Source organism: Microcebus murinus, chromosome 4, assembly GCF_040939455.1.
Source record: "Microcebus murinus isolate Inina chromosome 4, M.murinus_Inina_mat1.0, whole genome shotgun sequence".
NCBI lineage: Eukaryota > Metazoa > Chordata > Mammalia > Primates > Cheirogaleidae > Microcebus > Microcebus murinus.
Genome location: NC_134107.1, coordinates 83,679,593 through 83,706,048, shown reverse-complemented (window position 1 = coordinate 83,706,048; position 26,456 = coordinate 83,679,593). Strand labels below are relative to the sequence as shown.

The window sequence follows — 26,456 nt, the reverse complement described above, 5'->3', positions numbered from 1 at the left end:
TTTTTGACTCCAAAGACAAGGTTTTTTCATAATTACATGCTACCTTCTAAAAACTAAAATCTCATATTATTTTTAATATCAAAACACCCTGAACCTAACAAAACAAATCACTGCTTAAGATGTGAGATGAGTTTCCTAAAAGACTTAATCAATTTTATCCTCCAAATTGACTAAACTATTTTTGATATAAAGTTCATACAGTCTTTTTTTCTATTTTCACACTTGAAAAACAATTACTTACCTCTACATTATTTGATAGAAGAACTTTATTTTTAAAAGGTACAACTTCTCCCTCTAAAGATTTCATTGCAGTTATATGTTTTGATTCCTCATCAAAGCACACACTGTTAATACCTATAATATAAAAGCAACAATTTAAATGCAAGAGCATTAAAGACATAACAGACATGACATATATATTACATAGTGTATACTATTTACCCCATAAGATACTGTAATAGAATTAAAAAGTATATCACATATGTAATGTTCCTATTGAGGAAAAAAAGAATCACTCTTGATAGACATTGTTATCACTAATCTAAAATATCTCCTATCAGTATTTAACTATATGTGACCTGATTCATTGGTAGTTTTACTGTTTATTTCGATGTTTGTATGTTTGCTTATTCATTCATTCGTACCATGTTCCAGAAAGAATGTTAGGCAACCTAGTCAACTAATACATACCAATCATTAAGAACGGTCCTAGGAAAAAAAAAAAAGGACGGTCCTAGGGCTGGGAACCATGCCTCATGCCTGTAATTCTAGCACTTTGGGAGGTTGAGGCAGGAGGATTGCTTGAGCTCAGGAGTTCAAGGCCAGCCTGAGCAAGAGCGAAATCCTTTCTCCACTAAAAATAGAAAAAATTAGCCAGGTGTGGTGGTGCATACTTGTAGTTCCAGCTATTCAGAAGTCTGAGGTAAGAGGATTGCTTGAGCCCAGGAGTTTGAGGTTGCAGTGAGCTAGGACGCCACTGCACTCTAACTGAGGCAACAGAGCAACTCTGTCTCAAAAAAAAAAAAAAAAGAACTGTCCTAACTCTCATACATTCTTGATGGGAGTGTAAAATGTTATAACCTCTTTGGAAAATGATTTGGCAGTTTCTTAAAAAGTTAAACACTTCCTATATGAGTTAGCAATTCCACAATCAGGTATTTATCTAATAGAAATAAAAACATATGTCTATAAAAAGAATTGTATGAATGTTCACAATAGCTTCATTCATAATAGCCAAAAACTAGAAATAACTCAAAGTATCCATCAACAGGTAAATGGATAAACTGTCGTATATTCAAATAATGGAATACTATTCAGTAATAAAAATGAAATGCAATTGCAGGTATCTCAAAAACATCACACTGCGCAAAAAAAGCGAGACAAAAATGAGTGCAAAGAACACATATTGATGATTCTACTTACAAGGATTTCTAAAAATGTCAGAAACTAGTGATAAGAATCAGATCAATGCTTGCCTGGGGCAGAATGAGGTGAATGAGGAGAGGGGCAGAATGACTTCAAAGAGGCATGAGGAAACTCTCTGGGCTGATGGGAATGTTTTATGTCTTAATTACAGTGGTAGTTACAAAAGTGAATATAATTTGTCAAAATTCATCAAACTATATACTTAAATACAAAAAATGAATTATATATAAATTATGTATCAATAAAGTTTGTTTTTAAAGTAGTAAAAAAAAAACCTTTCCTAAGGTAGTAATAGCAACCATTATAGACAATATTAGATACCAAACAAAAAAAAAGAGGTAAGGGGAAGGGCAAATAAGACCCCTCCTCCAAAATTTGCATATCACTTCATAGTACATAAAAAACTTGAACACATTACCTCATTTTGATCTTTAGAAAAAAAAAACTTTAAGTTATTATTTGCAATATAAGAGGAAAACTACATTTCAGAGGGGTAAATTAATAACTAATTAATAAATAGTAGAGATGGAGCTTTGATGTAAACCTTCTGATTCCAAGAGCTTTCTACTACATCCCATTGCCCAAATCACAGTTACAGATACAAGCACCCTAAAGCTTCAGATACACAGAGTTGGAAAATATTTCTGTAAAGGACCAGAGAGTATTTTAAGTTTATTGGGCTATATGGTCTGTGTCAACTACTCAACTCTGCACTCATAGCATGGAAGCAGCTATAGACAATACATAAACTACTGAGCATGGCTATGTTCCAACAAAACTTTATTCAAAAAACAACACGTAGTGAGCCAGATTTGAGCCATGACCTGTAGTTTGCTGATCCCCGATTATAAGTGAAAATGATGAAAGTTTTTACTTCTTAATTTGAAAAATATAGCTCTTTTCGATAGAGATGCTTGCGTACGGAAGTGTTAATTTGCTTTCTCTTTCCAAACAAATGAAATATTTTGAGAAAATCATAGTCATTTTTGTGATTCTATTTGCCATTAATAAATACCCCATTAAAGTGGCTCAATAGCCTCAAAGCACACCCTACTAATTACTTTATACTTTTCCCCAAGTACTCTCACCTATTCCCATAGTTTGATTATTATCTCTATACAGATGACTACCATTTCCACATCCTCTCTGCTGACAATAATTGCCTATTGAGTATCTCCATTTGGATGTCTTTCAGGAGATCTAAACTTAACAATGAAAGTGCATATTCTCCTTCACTTCCAGGCCTTTGCACAGACTAATCTCTCTGCCTGCCCACCTTTTTTCTAACTAATGCCTATACATTCTCTTCAAATCTCACCTTAAATGTCACTTTCTCCATGATGCCCTATAAATGAGTTAAATGCCCTCATAACTACAGCACCACACACTTATGTCAATCACAGGAACTATCACACTATGTAACATTTATCAGCTTACTAACTTGTCTCCCCCATTAAATTATAAGTTCTTAGACTGTATGAACTGTGTATTATTCAATAGTCTACCCAGTAGCCTAACATTATACCTGGCACATAGTTGAAACTCAATAAATATGTTAAATAAATGCTGACACCTACCAGCAAATAGCTTCTTAAGGTGAGACTGAATCACTGATGGGTTAGTAGACTGGCCCAATATTTCTAATAAGTCATCATCACCAATAAAATAAAATCTTGGGAATGCTGAGCGTTTTTCCTAATAAAGATAAAAACAAAAAATTGCTTTCTTTTTTCAAATAATTAAGATATTAAGTACTTTACAATGTATTATATATAGATTTTTTAAACATGCCTCCAAAAATTCATTTAATGATTTCTGACATCTTTGAAGTTGATCAAGTATCGTTAGTAGAGAATTTCTAATTCCTGCATGAGTAGTTAATGTTGTGACTCTATTGTCTTTCTTGATGTCATTCATTATTGACCTACAAAACAAAAACATTATTTTCACATGTATTTTAACAGTTTTTTGGCTAAGAAATATTAAGACTTTTTTTTGCCTGCTTAACACAAACTAGATGTAGCATTTATAAATAGTAACATATCATTATATTCCTAATAAATACTAAAAATATCTCATCATTTTTAACTTCCTATATTACAAATTCTCTTATATTTTTCATTGACTAAATATTAAGCCCTACCTCATAGAGCTAATGTTCCAGTGACAATGAAAGACACAAATAAATTTCTCAAAATATTTAAATAAAATTACAATAGATGCTAAGAAGGAAAAGTACAAAGTATGGTTGAAGTGGCAAACAGGACGACCCATAACCTAGGACAGGGTCCTCAAACTTTTTAAACAGGGGGCCAGTTCACTGTCCCTCACACCGTTGGAGGGCCCGACTATAGTTTAAAAAAAACCATGAACAAATTCCTATGCACACTGCACATATCTTATTTTGAAGTAAAAAAACAAACGGGCAAAAACACCTGCATGTGGCCCGTGGGCCATAGTTTGAGAACGCCTGACCTAGGACTTCTTTGAAGAAGTAAATTAAGCTAAGTTATGAATAATAAATAAAAAGAAAAAGTCAGTGAGTAGTAGGAAAAGACCTTCTAGCAAAGATCCTGGGAAAGAGCTAGGTATATCTAAGAGCTAGGCATAACTAAAGGCTAGAATCACTAAAGCAAAAAGGAGACTAGCACAAAGCTAGTGATATGGACAAGGAGCAGATCTTGCCTTATTCTTAGAGCAATGGGGAACCACTTTAAAATTTTACTTACAGGAGTAAAAAAAAAAAAAAGGTGCTAAAACTTCATTTTTATTTTTTTAATTTTTTTAAAATAGTTTAGAACATATCAGATATTAAAGTGATAAGAACAGATACTACACCTGATCTTACCCAAAAGGACAAGAAGCAATGAAACTGCATTTTTAAACAATTACGCTGGCTGTTGTGTGAAAAACTTATATATAAAAGCAAGTCAGAAGATTAATGTAGTAGCCCAAGTGAGAGAGAGAGTACTTTAGAATAGAATGGGAGAAGTACAGATATAAAAGGTATTTGGTTTAAGATATATAAAGTAGGTTAAAATCAATAAAATTTGGTAATTTGATGTATGTGGATGTGGAAGAAAAGGAGCTATAAAAGAAACTCATCATGTTTCTGCTTTCAACAATTAGGTGATACCATTTATTGAGACAGGAATCATAAAGAGAAAAGATCTATGGGAAAGGAATTAGAGAGTAAGTTAATGAATTCAGTTTTGATGTGAGGATGTTTAGTAGATTTCAAACTCAGAAAAGAAATATGGGCTGTATACATAAATTGGGAAGACCTCTAAGGAGAGAAAATAGAGTGACAATGTCTACAACTAAAGGTTTGGAGAGAGCTGAAGATTAGGAAGTAGGAAGAGAATCAGAGATATAGGCAGAAACCAAGAGAGGACAATATTACAGAAGCCCAGGGAAGAGACTTTCCAAGAAAGAAGAAACGTTCAACTCTATAAAATACTAATAAGAGAAAAAGTAAAATAAGAAATGAAAAATGTCCACTGAATTTAAAACAGGAAAGTAATTGGTGATTTTAGGAAGTATATATATTAGGGAGAGTGGTATGGTAATGGCAGAAACCAGACCAAAATGGTTCAAGTAGTAAATGCTTGATGAGGAATAGCTTCTCAGAAGGATCCACTGGAGAAAGAGCTTGAATACACAGAAGATACCAATAATGTAAAAGTAATTAGCTTGTATTAAGCACTTCACAATATGAAATAAAAAACTGCTATATGCGTCTATGTCTTATTTAGCTATACTGACCTAAAATCTTCATCAACTCTGTTGAAGCGTGTCTGTTCTTTTGGTAATGCTCCACGGCCAAAAATGGGTTCCAAATATACCCACTTTCTCTGAATATGATTTAAATTCTGTAGGTACTCATCTAACTCTGCAAGTTTTCTTTCCCAAATTGACACTTTATCTTCAAACCCTTTATAATATGGAGAATCCTTTAAGGACTGAAGAAGGCATCTATTATCTCCAACCTGATTTACTATATCTTTCCAGTCTTTAATCAGCTTAATAGTTCGATTTTGGCTGTCTTCATAATCAATCAATGTAAACACTGCTCCAACTCCCCAAAGATCAAGTTCACGTAAAGCTTCTCTGATTGTAACTTCACCTTGTGCCCGACTATTTAAATCCTATATAACACAAAATATCCATATTTATTATTTCAACATGAGTTATCATATAAATAAATTATAAAAATACACTTTATAACAAAATATGTTTTATCTGGCTTTTCACCATAAGGCAAAAAAAATTAAATGGATATATTTTACATGTAATCCAGAAGAATTACTGGCTATTTTATCAAAGCATATCAGATACTAAGCATCCTGGCTCATGTGGTCAAAGTATATACAAAGTTCTGCCTTATGCTTTTCGCTTCTACAAAAGAAAAACAGAAATTTAAGCAACTATCACAAAAGACAAAACTAGTCTGGCTTATTTAATGTTTTATAGACTAAAAGGCCAAGATTTGGAAGAATGGAAGTTCAGAAATGTTACTGTAATCTTATTATAAATTCTAATACATCTAAAATAATTAACAATCGAACTAGAGTTATTTACTACAGTAGTCATGCTTTATAACTTCTCAAGATTATCTCTAAACATATTCCAGGATTATCGACAAATGTAAAGGTTTACTTTTTGGATAGAAAAAATAAAACAATTTGACATCAAGAATCCTTTTTTTTTTTTTTTTTTTTTTGAGACAGAGTCTCGCTTTGTTGCCCAGGCTAGAGTGAGTGCCGTGGCGTCCTAGCTCACAGCAACCTCAAACTCCTGGGCTCGAGTGATCCTTCTGCCTCAGCCTCCCGGGTAAGGAATCCTTATATTTTTGAATGGCCAGAATGCAACATAGAAAGTCTGCCACTTATGACAGAATTATGAAAAGTTTTACTTTTACCTGAGACCTTTTCTAATCCTGATTAGCAAACTGGTTCTTGATTTAGCTCTCTGGACTTTTGTAAGTTCTATTTGTAACATAACACATGATTTTAAATGTATGTTACATAAAATTATTTGCATTTGTTTACTTTGCATTTGTTTACTGATTAAAGCTGACTCCCTTCTTCAAGAAAAACTTTTTTTGTATTTCATATTCTTTCTTTCTCAAAGAAGGGATTTATACTATATTATTGTGTTTACACCCCCATACACAGTATGACAGATTCAGACACATTACTAATGAAAGAATAATGAAATAATGGAACACTGTCACTATCTTAAGAAAGGGAAAAAAGTCTAACTTACTATTTAAACAACAAAATATGAAGCAAAATTGTATATTAACAAAGTTCAGATTTATGGTATATTTATAAAAGTGATTCGTACTTTAAGGTCTGCAGCTTTGGCTACAATTGTATCAGCTACTCTGAGCAAGTCACCAAACAACAATTTCTCTAGACTAGTCCCCCTAGGAAGGCCAAGTAGACGAAAAAGGTCCAGCCAGTGATCTGGAGAAAGATGTTCCCCTCTCACGTATTTCAAGATAGGAATTACAATCTGTTAAGAAAAAAAAAAAGGAAAAAGAAAAAGGAATATGTAAACATTTATACAAATATTAACAAAATACAAATTAGTGTTTATTTTTGGATTAATAGCTATCAAAATTTTAATTAATCCATTATCATGTATAACAGCCTTCAAATCTATATATGGTTAAACAAAACTATATAAATTTTTTTATTAAACATTACTGTAGATACATGCAAATTTCCCTTTATAGTTTAATATATTAAAACATGATAGAATATTTCTATTTGTATTATTTTATGATATGACCCATGTGGCACTAGGCTATATAAATACTTTATATTTTAACTTTAACTACAAATTTCGTACTTAAAACTTTCCAATTGGTAGCAGAAATATCAATTTCTATGGTTTACTCTGTTTCCTATCTTTTCATATAATTAAATAATTGAAAAACATAAACTAATATTTTAGTTCAGACACTACATAATAAAAAGATACATGAAAGCTCCAAACTCATTTTTAATTAGTAGAATAAGTAAAAGTAATCTTACTTTATATTTGTCAACTTCTGATTGTAATTTCACTGTCATTACTGAATGTTCTTCAATCTTCCTTAATCTATCATGCCAATTCATCAAAAATTCCTCAAATAGATATGTCTTAGTCCTATAAAATACCAAAAACACATCTTAAAGTTTACATCCAATAACAAAACTATCAAATTATGAGTCTAAATATTGTTTATGAATCAAACCGAAAAGTTATCCAATCTTCACGGGCCATTTCCTGAAATCCTTGCTGAAATTCTTCATAAAGGGCCCAAATTTGTGCACAGCTCTCAATGTCTTTAGAGATGCTATATGCCAGAGAGAAATTAGGCTCTTCTAGTCCAAAATGATGGCAGTCATCACTATAGAAACAAATATTGAAATATTAAATTTTAAAAACAGAAAAACTGATAAGTAACAATAGTTATTTAACTGAATTCTGTCTGTGTGTACATATGATGCACATGTGTGTACGTTTGACAGTAGAGACAGACAGTAGGAAACCACCCATTTTACATGAGAATTTTAACTACATATATATAAGCTCTCCTAAATTCATGAATACACATTTTTCTAATATAGTCAAAATCAAGTTTGTAATATATAGAGATTTTTTATGTACATAATATATATCATATACATAAATATTCATGATTATATAAATCGATTTATTAATGTGAGAAGAAAATAATCTCAGTTGAAAGGGCTAGCTTCTAGATTATAAAATTGGTATAATGCTATTTAAAAATTATGGAAATAAGACTTCAGTTCACATATGAAAGCAATTATTTTATGGACACATTTGCTTAAATAGACCAAACCTAAAGCAGTGTTCAAATTTAACTTCTTGTATTATTATAAGATGAACCAACAACACATTTTTAAGTCTTTTGTTATTACTTATTTTGTAACATCCATTTTTTTCTCAGAGGTACTGAAAGTAAATATTCCAAAATTTTTGTATACTCCATTTTTAAATAGGATGAGATCACAGAAAGTGAGTATTCCAACCCTCCAATATAACTTTTAAGTAAATTTAATTTTCTATTGTATTTCTAGTCATTTCTTGAAATACGCTTTCTCTTAATATCCTTATATAAAACTATGACTAAGACAGCAGTAACATGATTACTCATTATTTGTATTTTAAAAACTGAAGTTTATGAGGAAAGGCATTAAGACAGCAAATAAGAAAATTATTAGCTTAATATATACAAAACCATTTTTCAAAATGAACATTATCAGTTTTAAAGAAAAAAAAACATACACCAGCTTTTTCCTTATGACTTCCAGATCATCAAACTCAATTTTTTTTTCTTTTATTGACTTTGCACTTTGATCAAGAGTATTATGTTGGCCAGCTTCAATAATATCATCACCAGGCTTTAATTGGTCCCAACGAGCTTTAAATTTTTCCAGTTCTTGATAATAGATCTGAAGACGTGATTTCACATTTCCTTTCATCACTTCAATCTACAAGTCAATAGAGTTTAAATAACTTAATGCAGCAGAGTAAAATCTCACTTCATTTTCACATTCTTATTTTCAATATTTTCTATTTAAAAGTGAAAAAATATCAATACCAACTTTTCAAAGGATTGTTTTTAACTATTTATTCCCAGTGTAATAAAATAATTCACACATAACTAGACCATAAATTCACAAGAAATAACCTTCAAATATCATCCTTAAAAAATGCATTCATGTGATTAACCACACCCACTACAACTATCAATAAAAGTGATATAATAAAAAAATGTTTGTTCCATGACTACTGATTGTTCTACCTGAGTATATAGCTGCTAAATTAAGAAAGGCATTTTTACATACTAGAGGGCATGCTAAAATAAAAAAAAAAAAAAAAAAAAAAAGGCATTTCCTAGTCTCCCATGCAAGTAAGGGCCATAAGACTCACACTCAGCAAAATATAAGAGTAATAGATGTGTAACTTCCAGGTTGTGCCTTTATAAGACAGATGGTACCCCTAACTCTTTCCCCCTTCCACCTCCCTACTAAGGTAGCAACTATTAATAAATGTGGTAGTAACCCATTTATGACAATATCCTAGAGATGGTAGACAAATAAGATTAAAGAAACCTGGATCTGAGACAAAGCTACAAAACAGAGGCACAACATCAGCTTACAAATCTAATGTAAGAGAGAAACTTAGCTACAATTTTTCGGGTCTCCATTAGAGTAGTCAAACTGATATCCTAATAAATTTAGTAATTTAAGAAAGTACATGAGTTTCAGAAATAAACTTTAGCCATACCCAGTAAGTAAACAATAAATTCATTCATAAGACTGAAAATAATGTTACATTTCAAAGGGACTAGTTTTTTCTTGGTATGATAGGAAGTAAAGAAAAACCATGTAAAACAATCATCATTTATATAAAGTATTGTACTATAAAAGTACTAATGGAGGTCAATTTCAACAGCAGCACTAAATTCTTATAAATCTGCGCTATAAAAGAATAAAGCAAGAAATCTTAAATGAGAAAAATTATATTCACTTTAATAACTAAAAGGTTCTCACCTGATCTTTAATCATAAGTTGGTGACTTTCCATCATCAACTCAAATTTATCCCACTTAGCTTTCAGATTACTAATTGTTTCTAAACCTCCACCAGCCACAGTTCGTAACAGTTTGTTTTTATCTTCAGCTTCTTGAAATAAGGGCAAAATCTAAACGTTCAAAAAAAATGTCAATAACAATTTATTTTATCCAATCTCCTAAGATTTCATTTATTTTAATTTTTGTTTCATGATTTTCTTTTTTAAAATCAAGACTGTTGCCTTTAAATAATTTGTGAAATTCCTGGATATACTGATTTGGCAAAAACAAAAAATTCCTAGATGTAAACTTTCTCATGGTTATTTATTATTTTAAACAAGCTCAACAAACTCACTCTAACATCAGAGATTAAAAGAGATAATTAAAATATAATAAAATTACCAATAAGAGACTGAGTGAAATCCATAAAGACAATAGGATAGGTATTCAAAGGAAAGTTCTCATTATAATTATCTCATTCATAAGAAAATGCTAAAGAAGCTTCTGAAAGAGCAAAAATTGGTGATTATCTAAGAGCATAAGTTAACTAAATTATTCTACTTAATAGAGAAAAGAAAGTCATGAAAAATATACTTAAGAAACATATAACTGAAGAAGTGAAATTAAGCTCCTACATTCAGGATTTCTAGCTGAAATGCCCTAAATTGTGTACAGAGAACAGTTTGTTAAACAGTCTGTGTGTAGGTCAACAGGTGCTAAACTGCTTTAATTGCCTCTAAGCCTTTTAAAGCACTGTAAAACAAAAGTATCCTATAATTAATACCTGTACTTTTACTATGTAGCAATACAATAAAATCCATTTAAAGATTTTTAAATATGCTGTACATGCATAATAAAACAGAAGCAAACGAAATTCAAATATATCTCAATGACCAGTTTGCTATCCCTGGGCAGGATCAGTTTCATCTGAGAAACAGACAAAAGCCAATGGACCAATAAGTAAGCCATACTGTACTAGAAGAATCAATAAGAAAAAAATAGAGTAGGATTTTAATTTCCTACATATGAACAAAACTTAGGTTAGCCTGTAAAGATATTACAACAGTTTCCTGGTCTACCTGCCTCTAGGTAGACATTCCATGAGAACAGAGCATGTTCACAGCGCATCCCCAACTCCTAGCACAATGCACAGAATATACCAAATGATTCATAAATATATGTCAAATTAATTAATAAATGTCTCTGCACTAACAGCTACAGCTCATAACCATTCCTTTTCTAGTTAATTCCTTTTACTAGACAGATACCTTATTTTATTTACCTTTAAACTCTCTTTTATACCTTTAAGCCTATCACATAAAACTTCGTAATTCCTTTCATCAGAAAGGTATATTATTTTATTCACCTTTAAACTCTCCTTATAACTTTAAGTCTATCACATAGTAAGGACACACAAAAGTTGATGTACTAATTTGAATTATTTTTCCTTCTTGCTCTAAACATAACTAAAATTATCCATAATATGTTCTATAAAACTTTGGCTTGTTTATTCTGGGCTCTAGCTGTGGATATGGTTTTTATGTATCCTTACCACTCTCTCATCTTTGTCTTTAATTATGAGCTCTTCCACTGTGTGTGTGTATGTGTGTGTGTGTATTCCTAATTCAGCTGTAATTTCATACTTCAGCATCCTAAAATTAACAGCCTGAGTCATTTTAAGTTTACATTTATTCTAATAGGTCACATCTATTTTATGAAGATGAAAATTATTCTGTTTAAAAAAATTATTCTGCATTATTAAAAAAATTATTCTGCATTACTGTTACCGTTTCATTACACCAATATAGCATTGAAAGTCCAATCTTGAACTGACCAGTTGGACCAGATTATTGTGGACCTCCTTATAATGTTGAGATTATTTCTAAATAATCACACAAAATTACCTAATTTAAACATTTCTAGCACAATAAAAAAAATAATAATAATTGTACTTTGTGATTCTCACCTCTGGCTTCCGTTCTTGTAGCTTACTATATTGTAGATTTGCATCACCTATTTCTTCCACAGACTGGGGCATAATTGTTAAGACTTCCATAGCCTCAGTAACAAATGTATCGATTTCATGTAAGTGAGCTGAATAAGGTAACATTGAAATATAAGAAACGTTATTACTATCACCAAAAATATTCCATTACATAATTTCTAAATCAAGGATTGTTTGAAGTAATCACTATAGGAAATACATTTAAATTGGAAATTATTATTTGCTTACATAAAACAAAATTTCAAGATGTGGGATAAGCAAAGAAATTTCTTTCTTTCTCTTGAAAGTTTAGCTGTTCCACATTGTATTTCAAATTTTTAAGGAAAAATTAGGCCAGGCATGGTGATTCACACTGGTAATACTAGCACTCTGGGAGGCTGAGGCAGAGGATTGCTTGAGGCCAGGAGTTCAAAACCAGCCTGAGCAAGAGCGAGACACCATCTCTACAAAAGTTGCAAAATTTAGCCAGGCATGGTGGCATACGCCTATAGTTCCAGCTACTTGGGAGGCTGAGGCTGAAGGATCACTGGAGTCCAGGAGTTTGAGGTTGCAGTGAGCCATGATCATGCCACTGCACTCAAGCCCAGAAGAGAGAGAGAGAGAGAGAGAGAGAGAGAGAGAGAGAGAGAGAGAGAGAAAGAAATTGAACTGTACTAAGTAAATTTTACTAAAAATTAGGAAGTTTTTCAGTCTTTTAAATGAGCCTAACCATCTATTTAAAAAAAAGAAACAGTATGTCGTGTTAGAAAATTTTTGCTGAGTTTGAAGAGTTAAGGAGAATTATACTACAATTACCTACCTTTCTCAGTAACACATGCAACCAACTGATAATAGCTCTGACAACAAATAATAGGGATGTCTTCAATTTTTAGACTTAAGGTTTGAACATGAACTTTCCTATTTAAGATTATCATTTTGAGAAAATTTTATTTCATAATACTTTCTAGGTCCATTTTGATTTTTAATCATCACTGAGATTCATATTTTATAACTATCAAAGTATATGCCTCTACAAATAAAATTAATTAAAAATAAAAATTACAAAAGGTCTTTACCCTGGATGGACTTCTTCAAAGAAAGAACAAGCATATCAAATAACTTCTGGATGAGATCATCAATCACAGTCTTCACAGGGCTGCAATTAATATTTAAACAATCTACCTTGACAGCACTGAAAAATGCCAAAGAACATATTTTGACATGAAAAAGACAAATTAGGAGAAAAGAGTCTCATTATAATAATAATTTTGTGTAATGTATTTTAAAATATAAGTCAAAAGTATTATTGTAATCTTTAAGCACATTTAAATTTAATTTAGTAAAAATGCCTTATATTTTGAAGTTTTTCACTGAACAATGATTTTGTTATAATACTACTGATTATCCAATGTATTAGCTTTAGAAAAAGGGAGCACATTATGAAATACTACACTATCAACAGAATATATTTAAATATTCATAAGCTCCTCTTGTCCCAGCATGTAATATACTTATTAAATAATTAATTATACTTATTAAATATTAAATATTTATAAAATAAATTCACTATCTTACAGCCAAAATATAAACAATAGTGATAAGGGAAAGAAAACAAATATAGTTAGAAAGTGAATATAGATTATTGAGGCACTAAAACAATAATACAATGAGATACTGTTTTATACCTATCAAATTGACAAAAATATTACATAATGAATGGTTAATTTGTATCTTCAATTGTGTAGGCAAACAGAATTCTCAGAACTTTTGGTCAGAGTATAAAATGATGTAATCTATATAAAGAGAAAATTATATATCAAAAAATTTTAAAATAGGCCGGGCGCTGTGGCTCACGCCTGTAATCCTAGCTCTTGGGAGGCCGAGGCGGGCGGATTGCTCAAGGTCAGGAGTTCGAAACCAGCCTGAGCAAGAGCGAGACCCCGTCTCTACTATAAATAGAAAGAAATTAATTGGCCAACTGATATATATATAAAAAATTAGCCGGGCATGGTGGCACATGCCTGTAGTCCCAGCTACCCGGGAGGCTGAGGCAGAAGGATCGCTTGAGCCCAGGAGTCTGAGGTTGCTGTGAGCTAGGCTGACGCCACGGCACTCACACTAGCCTGGGCAACAAAGCGAGACTCTGTCTCAAAAAAAAAAAAAAAAAAAAAAAAAAAAAAAATTTTAAAATAGGTATATCTTTTGTCTTCATAACTTTATCTTTAGAATTTATCCTAAGAAAATTTTCAAGGCATATTCCAAGATATATATACAAGTATTTTCCTCAAAACATAACTATAATAAGGAAAACTTAGAAATAAGCTAACTATAAGAAGGGCTAAATAAACTTTTATATACCCATATAATTAAAAATCACATTTTTAAGGAACAGAAAAATATTAATGAAATAGTATTAAATAAAAATAGTGGGATACAGTATGATCTCAATTTTGTAAGGATATGCTCTAATATGTACCAAACATCAAATATTAATAGCAGTTGTCTTTGTACTTTTCTATATTTTAAAAATTTTATAAAACAAATATACTATTTTAATCAGAAAAAAAGGAATATAGTTTTTAAAAGACTAATTCTTTGCCTAGTACCCTAATACAAATTGTAATGTTCTAAGCAAAGAGAACATTTCCTCACTCATCTGAGGAAAATCTCATACTTATCTTAAATTACACAAAATTTAAAAAAGGATCTGAAAATTTTGGTCAATAAGATTATTTAGGCTGGGCGCGGTGGCTCACGCCTGTAATCCTAGCTCTCTGGGAGGCCGAGGCGGGCGGATTGCTCAAGGTCAGGAGTTCAAAACCAGCCTGAGCAAGAGCGAGACCCCATCTCTACTATAAATAGAAAGAAATTAATTGGCCAACTAATATATATAGAAAAAATTAGCCGGGCATGGTGGCGCATGCCTGTAGTCCCAGCTACTCGGGAGGCTGAGGCAGAAGGATCGCTGGAGCCCAGGAGTTTGAGGTTGCTGTGAGCTAGGATGACGCCACGGCACTCACTCTAGCCTGGGCAACAAAGCGAGACCCTGTCTTAAAAAAAAAAAAAAAAAAAAAGATTATTTAGAAAAAAATACTTGTCTTTTCTAAAGCATAGAGCCTGGTAAGATCCTTAGAAAGCAACTTATAAGTGTTAAGTACTTACAGTTTTATAATAAAAACATAATTTTCTTTTAAGGCTTTATTTATTTATTCTCAATCATTCACTAGCTGGAGAGTTTTAAACTAAAATTCTTAACCACCAAAAGCTGTAAGAGCCAATCTGCTTAATATATGAAGGTATATGATTTAAAGTCCTGACATATAAAGAGTCACGATTTCCTATGTGGACATATAGGAATAACATCTATCGGGTGTCGGGCAGGTGGGGGGTAGGGGTGGAGTATATACATACATAATGAGTGTGATGCACACCAACTGGGGGATGGACACACTTGAAGTTCTGACTGGGGGTAGGGGCAAGGGCAATATACATAACCTTAACATTTGTACCCCCATAATATGCTGAAAAAAATTAATTAAAAATATTTTTAAAAAGAGTCACAATTTCTGATATTTGATACTTGAAAATACAGGATTTGGGAAAACCTAAAAAACTACATTCTACTGTATTTTGCTAATGAATTAACATAAAATGACATAATTATAGCAAAGAAGTTTTATTCCCTGACAATAGAATGCTGTGGACATAACTAACATTAATATTTCAATTGAAATATTCATAATATGTTACTGAGATTCTGTTCAGCCATTGATAGAATGGGAGGATGTCTCATTATATATCAAAGATGCCTATCCAAAAATTATTTTCTTACTACTCTACCTGAAATACATCATTAAAATATGGTTTTTCTAATCTTATAGCATATTTCCAAAAAGTACCAATAAAATAAATCTGTGTGTTTGTGTGTGCATGTATGTGTTTATTAGCTTAAATAAATGTTAATTTAGCAAAAAATAGCAAAATGGAAATAGAATGAAGATAAACAGGCATTCTTTTTGTTTTGTTCTGTTTAGAACTTTGGCAAGGAAGCATAAATGGGAAAGTTGTCTACAGTAAGGGACAAATAGTAGAGGTAGCAGTCAGAAGTCCTTGAGCAGTCAGGTGACAGCATCACGTCAAAGATGGGCAAGATTGGGATCAAAGATAGGACCCAATAGAGAAGAGAAACCTCATATGCAAGCAGAACAAAAGTGCTATTTTTTCCTTACTTCAAACTAATGTTAGTGACACTACCATTACCCGAATCACCCAAGCTCAAAACCATAAATCATTTATTTCTTTCTATTCCTCATCCTTCATATTCCTCCCATAAATAAGACTTCTTAATTAATTCCTCAGAGTATTTCCTCCTCCCCATTATGAGTACCAACAACTTAATTCAATTAATTATCACTGGTCTTCTGGATGACTGACAGACAGCCTGTCAGCCTCTGGGATGTCTTTATTCTACCATATAATTCATTATTTTAAGATGAATCTTCCTAATGCACAGCTTTGGTACTGACACACTCCTGTTTAGAAACCTTCAAAGCTAACCACTCTAAAATGAATAAAATCCAAATTCTCTATTTCAGAATATGAGACTCTTCCCCAATCTGTACCTGATCTGATTTCAATACCACTAAGAATACTCTTACTATCTATATCAAAAATTATTATGACACATAAGCACCACATTAATCTAATACCTTGGAAGTCGTTCTACTTCTTTCCCTTTTATTTTCAGTGCTTTAAAATTTTTCTCCCAATCATGTACAGTAAAAAGATGCTTTTCTATTAGAGCTTCCATATCAACTTGCCCAATTACAATCCATTCCTATTTAAAGAATGAAAAATATATTATTAAATAGAATAAATTAATATTTAAAAGATTAGGATCCAACTATTAAGACCAATAAAAAGGGGCAAATGTGAGGTATTCAAGTAAATGTCAATTTAGGTATGTAAATGTAACTATTACTGCATAGCCTAAAAAAATGAACAGGGCTGGGCACAGTGGCTAATGCCTATAATCTTAGCACTTTGGGAGGCCAAAGCATGAGAACTGCTTGAGGCCAGGAGTTCCAGACCAGCCTGAGCAAGAATGAGACCCTATCTCTACAAAAAGTGGAAGAATTAGCCAGACATAGTGGTATGTGCCTGTAGTCCCAGCTACTTGGGAGGCTGAGTCAGGAGGATCATTCTAACCCAGGAGTTTGAGGTTGCAGTGAGCTATGATGATGCTACTGCTCTCTAGCCCAGGTGACAGAGACTTTGTCTCAAAAAAGAAAAAAAACAGATTTAATATGAAAATGCACTAACTTTTTAAATGAAATTATAAAAACCCTTCCTTTAGATTCTCTTCTCAAATTAGATGTATACAAAGTACAAAGACAGAATCACTTCTACAAGGCCAGAAGTCACCATAGGCTACAAATCGGTATGTATCCAGATTTTCTCTAGAAATATAAAATGTATAATACTATCCAATTATCAGTCCTATGTCTCAGGATCAATATAAATAAGCAATGCAATTAAGGTTTATATTTGGAGTTAGTTTACATGATGCACTTAAACAGAAATAAACAGTTAAATCACCCTTATTTCATTAACATTAGAAGGTTTCAGAATTAAAATGGAGACAACAGATTCATATGACATACCAAGTTGACACAATTTAAAAAAACTAATTTCTCGATCTTCACAAAGTAGTCAAAGACAAAAAATAAGTTTAGTTTAACTTTTTGTTTTCATATGTAGCATAAATCTAGGCTGTATAAGAATCTACAAATCTGGCTCTTGGTCTCTGATTTGCCATATTTAATTTTATGCCACATAGATAAACTATTAATTTGTATCAATACATTTAGTGTCAATATAATCAGACGAAATTTTAAGTTAGAAAGATGAAAAATAACATGTTCTATACCTTATGTTGGTCTAAAACAGCTGACAATCTTCTAAACAGATCTTCTGCTTTGCTGAAAATAGTCAAAAATCCATTTGCATTTCTATCAATCATAATAGAAAAAATAGATTCTTCTCCTGCCTCACCCACTCCCTTAAACTGATTTGGAATGCTGATGAATCTCTTCATTTCTCTATAATATTTAGCCCGGATTTCTTCAAAAGGAGGCCTGAATTGTAACCGTCCTTGTCTGGAAGTAAATAAATAACTTTAAAATATAAGTTATTAGAAAATTACAAATTGAACATTAAATTAGGGTTTAAAAACATCTTACTTGTAAGTTAAGTCTATATTTATTTCTGGCAGGTTCTCATTAAGTGCTTCTAAGCCCATCTGATACTGATGCTCCAGAGCTTTGTACAGCTGATGATTCCAGTGCTGTTTCCACGCATGCATGTCACTTGCTTGGAATCCCTGATATGTTACATTCATATTTTTATTTAAAAATTAAGCAGTAATTTTTCATTTAACACTTTCATGCCACATAAAGCAAAATTATAAGCAAAAAATTCATGTTAAATATCTTAAAACATACACCTTCTTAATTGCCATTTTTAGTATAAGAGTTTATATAGAGTCAAATATGAAAACCTCTAACCATCATGCTTATAAATGATATATAAATATATCAGTAAAATTTTAAAACCAAGGAAAATTAAATGACTTTTATAGTTGGACTTTATTTTATGATGCAGTACCACAATGATTTATTTTGTGAACTTCTTAATCCTTTATCAAAAAATCCAATAAAGTAGAGCTCCTCTTCCCACTCCCTAATCAATGATATATTTAAAAATATAAGAAATTTAAAATGTTACAATGCTTAGACTAGTTTACATACTTTTTGCTTCCATACAACCATAAATATATCAAATCTAGTGCTTTTGTTTTTCTTAAGTTTCTAAAAATGGAAAAATATATGTAAATGTGTAAGATATCTAACTCATTCAAGTAGGATCACATTACCACATACTATGTAGCAGGCTCTCTGCTAGTCACCTTTATATATACATCATCTCTTATATCAAATTATGAACAGAACTGAAATTTTACTCCAAAACAGGAAAAAAATTTGTGAAATAGTTATTTCAATCATTAAGCTTCTGCCTAAATTTAACTTGGTGTTCTATGGATGTCACAATCACCTAAACGAGAGCTAACATATGGTAGATATTTAAACACCAAATCAGAAAAACTACAAACTCTGAATTGAGGGATTTGGCATTCTATAAGACAAATAGAAACTTATTTATATATATATATATATATATATTTTTTTTTTTTTTTTTTTGGAGACAGAGTCTCGCTTTGTTGTCCAGGCTACAGTGAGTGCCGTGGCGTCAGCCTAGCTCACAGCAACCTCAAACTCCTGGGCTCGAGCGATCCTTCTGCCTCAGCCTCCCGAGTAGCTGGGACTACAGGCATGAGCCACCATGCCCGGCTAATTTTTTTATATATATATCAGTTGGCCAATTAATTTCTTTCTATTTCTAGTAGAGACAGGGTCTCGCTCTTGCTCAGGCTGGTTTTGAACTCCTGACCTTGAGCAATCCGCCCGCCTCGGCCTCCCAAGAGCTAGGATTACAGGCGTGAGCCACCGCGCCCGGCCTATATTTTTAAATGTAAATCAATTGTTAATATATGGTCTTTATATGTAATTTAGTCAAAGAATTCTAAATTTATTAGGAACTTATTAGTAAAGATTTAAAGATAATTTTTATGAACCTCTCATCAATTCATATACTGTATCCAGATTCTGATAAGGTCATATTTCAAAGTATTAACACAAAATAAAACATTCTCTACCTGTGCTTCTACACTTGCTAAGCCAGTTCTCAATTCTTGTAGTCCATCTTTCCAACGTTGTTGCTGCCGAAGCAGATCGATATTCATAAGAATAACCACCTATGAAAAATTAGAGCATAATGGTCTCAAAGTACCAATGAGAAAAATATTAACTTTTCAGTGGAGAAACCTGACAGACACTACCTTAACTAAGTGATCAAATTTAACTCAACCTATAGTAAAACTTATCAATACCTGACTGACATACTAAGAAGAGCAAAGCATCACTTCTGTGATATTTCTACCAAAATTACATAGCCCCAATATAATCATAAGAAAACATTATAAAAACCCAAGTTGAGAGAGAGATTCTACAAAATAACTAACAAATATTCATCAAGGTCAAGAAAAACAAGGAAAGACTGAGGAGGAAGAGACTACAGAGACTCAACAACTAAATGCAAAGTGAGATTCTGGATTATATCCTGGAAAAGAAAAAGGATGTTAGTAAAAAAAAAAAAGTTGTAAAATTCAAAAATGGTCTATTTCCTGGTTTTGATAACTATACTATGATTATATAAGTTATTAACATTAGGGTAAGCTAAGTGAAGAGTAAATGTGAATTCTCTGTACTATTTGTCCAACTTTAAGTCTGAAATTATTTCAAAATAAGATAGTTTTAAAAATTATATCTTAATTACCTTTTAATTAATATAATTCATAGATTATTCAATTTTATAAACAAAAATACCTTTTCACAAAATGTCATGTGCCATTTTCTCAGTCTTCTATTTTCAGTGGCAAGTCGTTCAGCAGCATTTTGGAGTTTTTGGATGTAACCTTCTAATTCTTTAGGATTATCCCAAGTAATTTGTGATTTTCCTCCACTTCCCGCTTTTGAATTCTATAGTACAATAAATCATATTTAGTATTTAGACGCACTTTTTTCAAAAGATTCAGCATTCTACATCTTAAGTCCAACTATCGCCAACACTGACCTATATTAAAGAAAGCACATAATAATTTTCCAATTGAGAAATGATAGGGTAGTCTGGCCAAAATCGAGTAACCCATTATTTCTAGGTTCTCCCTCTTACAACTAAAATACCCTAGACATAACACAACACGCATAAGAAGACTCAAAAGTAGAAAGAAGAATCCAGACAGCCTAGAAACTTCAGGAATTATGAAACAACATACTTCAGTTTCCTTATTGTCTTCTATATATCTAGGACAGGGTGCTGGAGAAGACTCCAATCTGTAACCACCAATAGGCACTATTGGAAGCTTGTACCTGGTTTCCTGGAACTTCATCCTATATACCTTTCCCTTTGCTGCTTTTGCTTTGTATCCACTCATTCACTATAATAAATATTGCTGTGAGTCCTCCTAGCAAATCACAGAACCTGGGATGGTATTGAGGACCCTGACACAACTAGTTATCCACTTTCAAATGAAAGATGAAAAGGTTATATTCCTCTTCTACTTTTTCAAATATTTCTTGTCTATGAAGAACTAAAATTTTAGATTTCAAAAAGTTAGTAGTCACATAGTAACATTCAGTTTAAACACTATTGTGAGTCTTCCTAATTTCATATGTGTGGACATTTAAATAAGCACAAGTAAAGAGCAAATAAGTCTTAAATTACAAAATCAGGAGAGGGTGGGAAAGCACTAAGGAATCTTGTCTATAAGGACCTTAAACTTCAGTGGATAAATAAATAGCACACAACTCTTATACTATCTCTATTAATGCAATTGATCAAAATCAGTACAAAAATATATGAAACATTATAACCACTTAAATCTATAGTTGGAAAAAACTATGAAATAAACACTTCACATGTAAAATATAATTATAATAAAATAAAAAGTTCATTTACCTTAATTATCTGTTCAAATGCTAAGGCAGATTGTAACATCATTGGCCTCTGACTTTGAATCATTTGTTGATCAATAGAATTATAAAAATGTGCCACCTACAAAGTAAAAAGTCCAATTACCAATAATCAATAATTGATAACATTTCATTTTTAAAGTTTTCATTTTTCTTCATTTTTAATTATTTGAATGGAAAGATTAACTTTTCTCAATCCTAAGATTAAAACAGAAAATGGTTTTTTCATCTCCAATATTGCATTTATTCATGTATTAATATACACTATCAACATATAGGGGCTGGGCGCAGTGGCTCATGCCTGGAATCCTAGCACTCTGGGAGGCCGAGGCAGGCGGATCGCTCAAGGTCAGGAGTTCAAGACCAGCCCGAGCAAGAGTAAGATCCCACCTCTACTAAAAATAGAAATAAATTAATTGGCCAACTAAAATATATATATATATATAAAATTAGCTGGGCATGGTGGCACATGCCTGTAGTCCCAGCTACTTGGGAGGCTGAGGCAGAAGGATTGCTTGAGCCCAGGAATTGGAGGCTGCCGTGAGCTAGAGCTAGGCTGACGTCACGACACTCTAGCCCAGGGTAACAGAGTAAGACTCTGTCTCAAAAAAAAAAAAAAAAAAATATATATATATATATATGAGTTGAGTTCCTACAATTTGCCAATTCATGTCATAAGGGCTGATTAAACAATGATTATAAAACCTGGTCCCTGGAATCAAGAAATCATAGTCTCATAGCAGATATTTAGCACCTCACAATACCCTTGGCACACATCAGGTGCTTAAAAAATATTTGTTAACTAATTTTATGAAGAGTCCTCTTCTTTCCACTAACATGCATGAAAATATACCTTATTTTGTGGGGAATACCCACTCTAATTATTCTGTGCCACAAAAGTAGGCCCAGAAAAAGCACGATCAGGAAAATGAAAAGCAACAGAATACATACTATTATTAATACAACAATCTAGCTATATTGCTATCTATCCAACAGTCTAATTTATACTCCATACTGTAGCTAAATATCTGCTCATAAATAAAGGTATAATTAAACAGATTTTCCCACTTGTTCTTCCAGGTGTAAATACAAATACTAATATGCCCATTCATTTTTTGAGCTATTATATCAGACTAAATACTTAGGATACAAAAGTAAGCAAGCCTCTCTGTTTTTCATTAAGTAGTCACTCTAACTGAAATGATCACCTAACCCCTCATACCTTTGAGAAAATCTATGTATACTCTTCAAGATTCACATCAAACATCATTCCTCCCAAGACTTACCTGATACTACTTCTACCTCTCAGAAAAAGAAAATTCCCACCTCTATGCTTTCACAAGACTTTCTGAACATCTATACGATATTAAATATTGTATCTACCTGTCGACATATCTATCATCACTACATGAAATGAAATAAACATGAGCTCTAGTCAAGAGAGACTTGGTATCAAATCCTAGCTTCATAACATAGGACCTGTATGGCACTGGGAAAACTATGTTACACATCTGATGCCAAATTAGATCAGTGGTCCAATAGAGGATTAATTGAAATAACATAAATAAAGCATCTACCTCAAGTCCTGACATTTAATGAGCATTCTGTTTAGTTTGCTCTCACCCACCAGAACAGTGATTCTCAACCATAGCTGACTTATAAGTCAGGGAACATTTAGCAATATCTAGAGATATTTTTGATTGTCAGGACTAGATGCTCCGGGAACATACTAGGTACAGACCAGGGACACTGCTAAACATCTTATAATGCACAGGAGATTCCTCCCTAAAAAGAATTGGTCCAAACTATCAAAAGTACAGAGGCTGAGAAATCCTGTGCCAGACAATGATAGTAATATATTCATTTTTATATCCTCACTACACTATGCTCAATGAATCTTTGCTGCATGAAAGAATGGAAGACAAAATACACAAGATAGTGTTCCTGCCTTGTAAGATACTATTCTTGCCCTTTAAGATCTAATAATCAAGCAAAAGAAAAAATGAAAATGAAAAAATTCAGATATAACATAAGTGTTATAATAGTGATTTTCATACTGCACACAGAGTTTTTAAAAAATTCAACAAATGAAATACACACAAAGCAAATGACTTTCAAATTAGGAATTAAAGGATGACATTGAGTTTCCTAATCAAAGAATATATTTCAGTGCATGAAGACATGTTCAGAGAAAAGCCAAGCTTTATATAACTGAAGCATAGATACAACATAAGGGTAAATATGGTTAGTGAAGGCCAAAACCAGTAAGTTTAGTTGAGACATGATTACGAGTCTTTTATGCCAGGCTAAGAAGACAGACTGTAAGCTGATAAAAGTTGGTTTTATTAAACAGGGAACTGACACAATGGCAATATGTGAATAGGTAGACCTAGAAAATGACTAGAAACAGAGACCAATCCAATCTCTCATCCTATAATTCTTTAAGAATATGCCCATAGGAGAGAGGTTAAGGATCTTTTAATTAGAAGATCCTTTAAAACCCATGCAAGTAACATGAAAGAAAAAAAAAAAAGAATTATTTCTATTTTCCAAATGCTTTTAGAATGGAAAGCAATAAACAAAAATACTTTAAATTAATAAATTCCTACATAGGTTACAAAGCAAATTTTGTAATGTAGTCATTTAGCAATTTATAATTTCACAAGAATTGGTGGTGCTTATTCTATTAGCCTAAAAAAACAGAGTCCTTGACATATTCTAGTTTAATGTAATGAACTCAGAACAGGCAAGTTTTTAAAAAATATATAATTTCATACCTGTTTAAGAATAATTGCTTGCTTGCAGAATTTCTGTGCAATGTTTGCAACTTGCTGTATTTTGGCAGGAATAACAAAGCCAAGTGCAGAAAGCTGACGAACTTCTCTCAGAAGAATCACCAAACGATCTGAATAATGCACTTTTAATGATCCATCACTAGGATCCAATTCCATAATTCGACTATTAGCCTCAATACTACAAAACAAAATAACCTATTAAGTTTCATGTTCTCACTCTTTTGACTAATGAAAAACACAATTGTTTTTACAATTTTTCTGTACGTCTAATATTAACTCAAAGTAAAAAAAAAAAAAAAATTTCTTCCAGAGACAGGGTCTTACTCTGTCACCCAGACTACAGTGCAATGGCACAATCATAGCTCGTTGCAGTCTTGAACTCCTGGGCTCAAAGGATCCTCCCGCCTTTGCCTTCCAAAGTGCTGGGATTACAGGTGTGAGCCACTGCTCTTGGCCCACCCTCCCCCAAAAAAACACCCTTTAATTATAGCTTTCGAGTTGTGATTTTTTTCATATATTATTTCACAATTCAGACTTTGAAAACAAACTGCAATATCCAAAATATATCATGACATTACTATTTCAACCAAGCAGTTTTAAAGTGAGAAAAATCAATCCCTTAACTGTCAGCGAAGACTCAAATTGACATCATATGCACCATAAAGGAAAAAGTTTTGATTTATTTTCTAAAGGTAACTTAGATTTATTTTTAATCAGTCCACTTGCCTCTTTAATATTTTTAAAGGATCAGTGATAAAGAATATCAAAATGGTAGTAGATATATTCAAATGTTTCATTCTTCTACCCTTTGATTCACTACTTAATGATTGTACATTTTTCTGTGTTTCTTGTAAAGGCTATAAAAGCAAATATTACTTTGGGGCACTCATATGAGCATGGATTGTGAAAATGCTGAACTAAATTAAGCATAAGGCATTATGTTTTCGTCATCTTCCTTTACAATTAGGTTTATATAATGCTCATTTTTTCAAATAACTTTCACAATTAAGAAAACGTATAGGTCTTACAAAGTAACCAATTGAAAAACAAAAAACAAAACAAATCTATTCCACCTACTTAATAGCACATAAAACAAAACATAATAACAAGTAGATGCTTTAAAATGGCATAAAATGATGATTTAGCCCAAACTTTCCTAAACACACATAAAGCTTGTCAGTAAACTATAATGATGACTTCTTTTGCCTTTATTAAGGACAGATCTTCAAAATAAGTTTGTAAATACCAGCATTTCCCAAAATATGTTCAAGAATACACTAATGATTCTATAGAACAATAGGTTTTACACAAAAAAAAGACAGGAGAAGGATGGTGTCACTGCCAAATGGGAAACACTGTGTGGAACAACATAAACAGGCCCTTACAGCAAACCTCAGACACCTATTATGCTACCACATATGGTAGATTTCCCCTGGAGCTACAGTGATAAAGTGTGCAAATTTTCCAAAATTAGTTGACTAAAGCACTCTTTCTTTTTTTTTCCTGGAGCATCTCTCATGTTTTAGGCTCAGAGGAGGAAGAAGAGCTAAATGGCATAAAGCTATAATCATTATGCCCTAGTGCCCTTTGGTTCCCTCTGTTCTTCCTCCAGAGCCAGAATTCTAGATTTAAAAAAAAAAAAAAAAAAATTATTCATTCAATTTAAGAGGCACCAATTCTGGCCTAATTATCCTTTGTAGAAGTATAGGGGAAATAAATAGAATTTCATAGTATGAACAAAATTACTTTTAAAAAGACATGACAAGTTTCTAACAGAGACAATAATATGCTGGGGACAGTAAACCTGAGGTACAAATAAATAGTGGATTTTTTAGACCACCCATTTTAAATCTCCAATAGGATAATTAGGTTAACCAATTAATATATTCACTATAGCTCAATAAATATTCACAAAAACCTTACAATGTTAGGCACCATGAAGAAATACTCCCTGTCTCAAGGAGTTTAATAACATTTTATGGTTAAAGCATGTGTGTGTTTCTG

General features: G+C 32.1%; 1 protein-coding gene and 1 pseudogene across 3 annotated transcripts in view; both read right to left on the bottom strand.

Moving 5' to 3' along the window:
* Positions 1 to 26,456, bottom strand: part of DYNC2H1 (dynein cytoplasmic 2 heavy chain 1) — a 264,459-nt gene that overhangs the window by 224,379 nt on the left and 13,624 nt on the right. For all 3 annotated transcript variants that reach the window (XM_076002468.1, XM_076002469.1, XM_076002470.1), the window contains exons 12-29: positions 24,435 to 24,630; positions 21,644 to 21,739; positions 20,512 to 20,664; positions 19,782 to 19,880; positions 18,250 to 18,389; positions 17,937 to 18,165; positions 16,717 to 16,844; positions 13,084 to 13,199; positions 11,990 to 12,117; positions 10,005 to 10,154; positions 8,734 to 8,939; positions 7,673 to 7,828; positions 7,470 to 7,584; positions 6,775 to 6,945; positions 5,191 to 5,573; positions 3,217 to 3,349; positions 3,003 to 3,120; positions 242 to 354 (exon numbers count right to left, since the gene is read on the bottom strand). In XM_076002468.1, coding sequence (XP_075858583.1) covers positions 242 to 354; positions 3,003 to 3,120; positions 3,217 to 3,349; positions 5,191 to 5,573; positions 6,775 to 6,945; positions 7,470 to 7,584; positions 7,673 to 7,828; positions 8,734 to 8,939; positions 10,005 to 10,154; positions 11,990 to 12,117; positions 13,084 to 13,199; positions 16,717 to 16,844; positions 17,937 to 18,165; positions 18,250 to 18,389; positions 19,782 to 19,880; positions 20,512 to 20,664; positions 21,644 to 21,739; positions 24,435 to 24,630 — 2,830 coding nt within the window. The remainder of the gene's footprint in view (positions 1 to 241; positions 355 to 3,002; positions 3,121 to 3,216; positions 3,350 to 5,190; positions 5,574 to 6,774; positions 6,946 to 7,469; positions 7,585 to 7,672; positions 7,829 to 8,733; positions 8,940 to 10,004; positions 10,155 to 11,989; positions 12,118 to 13,083; positions 13,200 to 16,716; positions 16,845 to 17,936; positions 18,166 to 18,249; positions 18,390 to 19,781; positions 19,881 to 20,511; positions 20,665 to 21,643; positions 21,740 to 24,434; positions 24,631 to 26,456) is intronic.
* On the bottom strand, positions 4,195 to 4,293 carry LOC142870685 (uncharacterized; annotated as a pseudogene).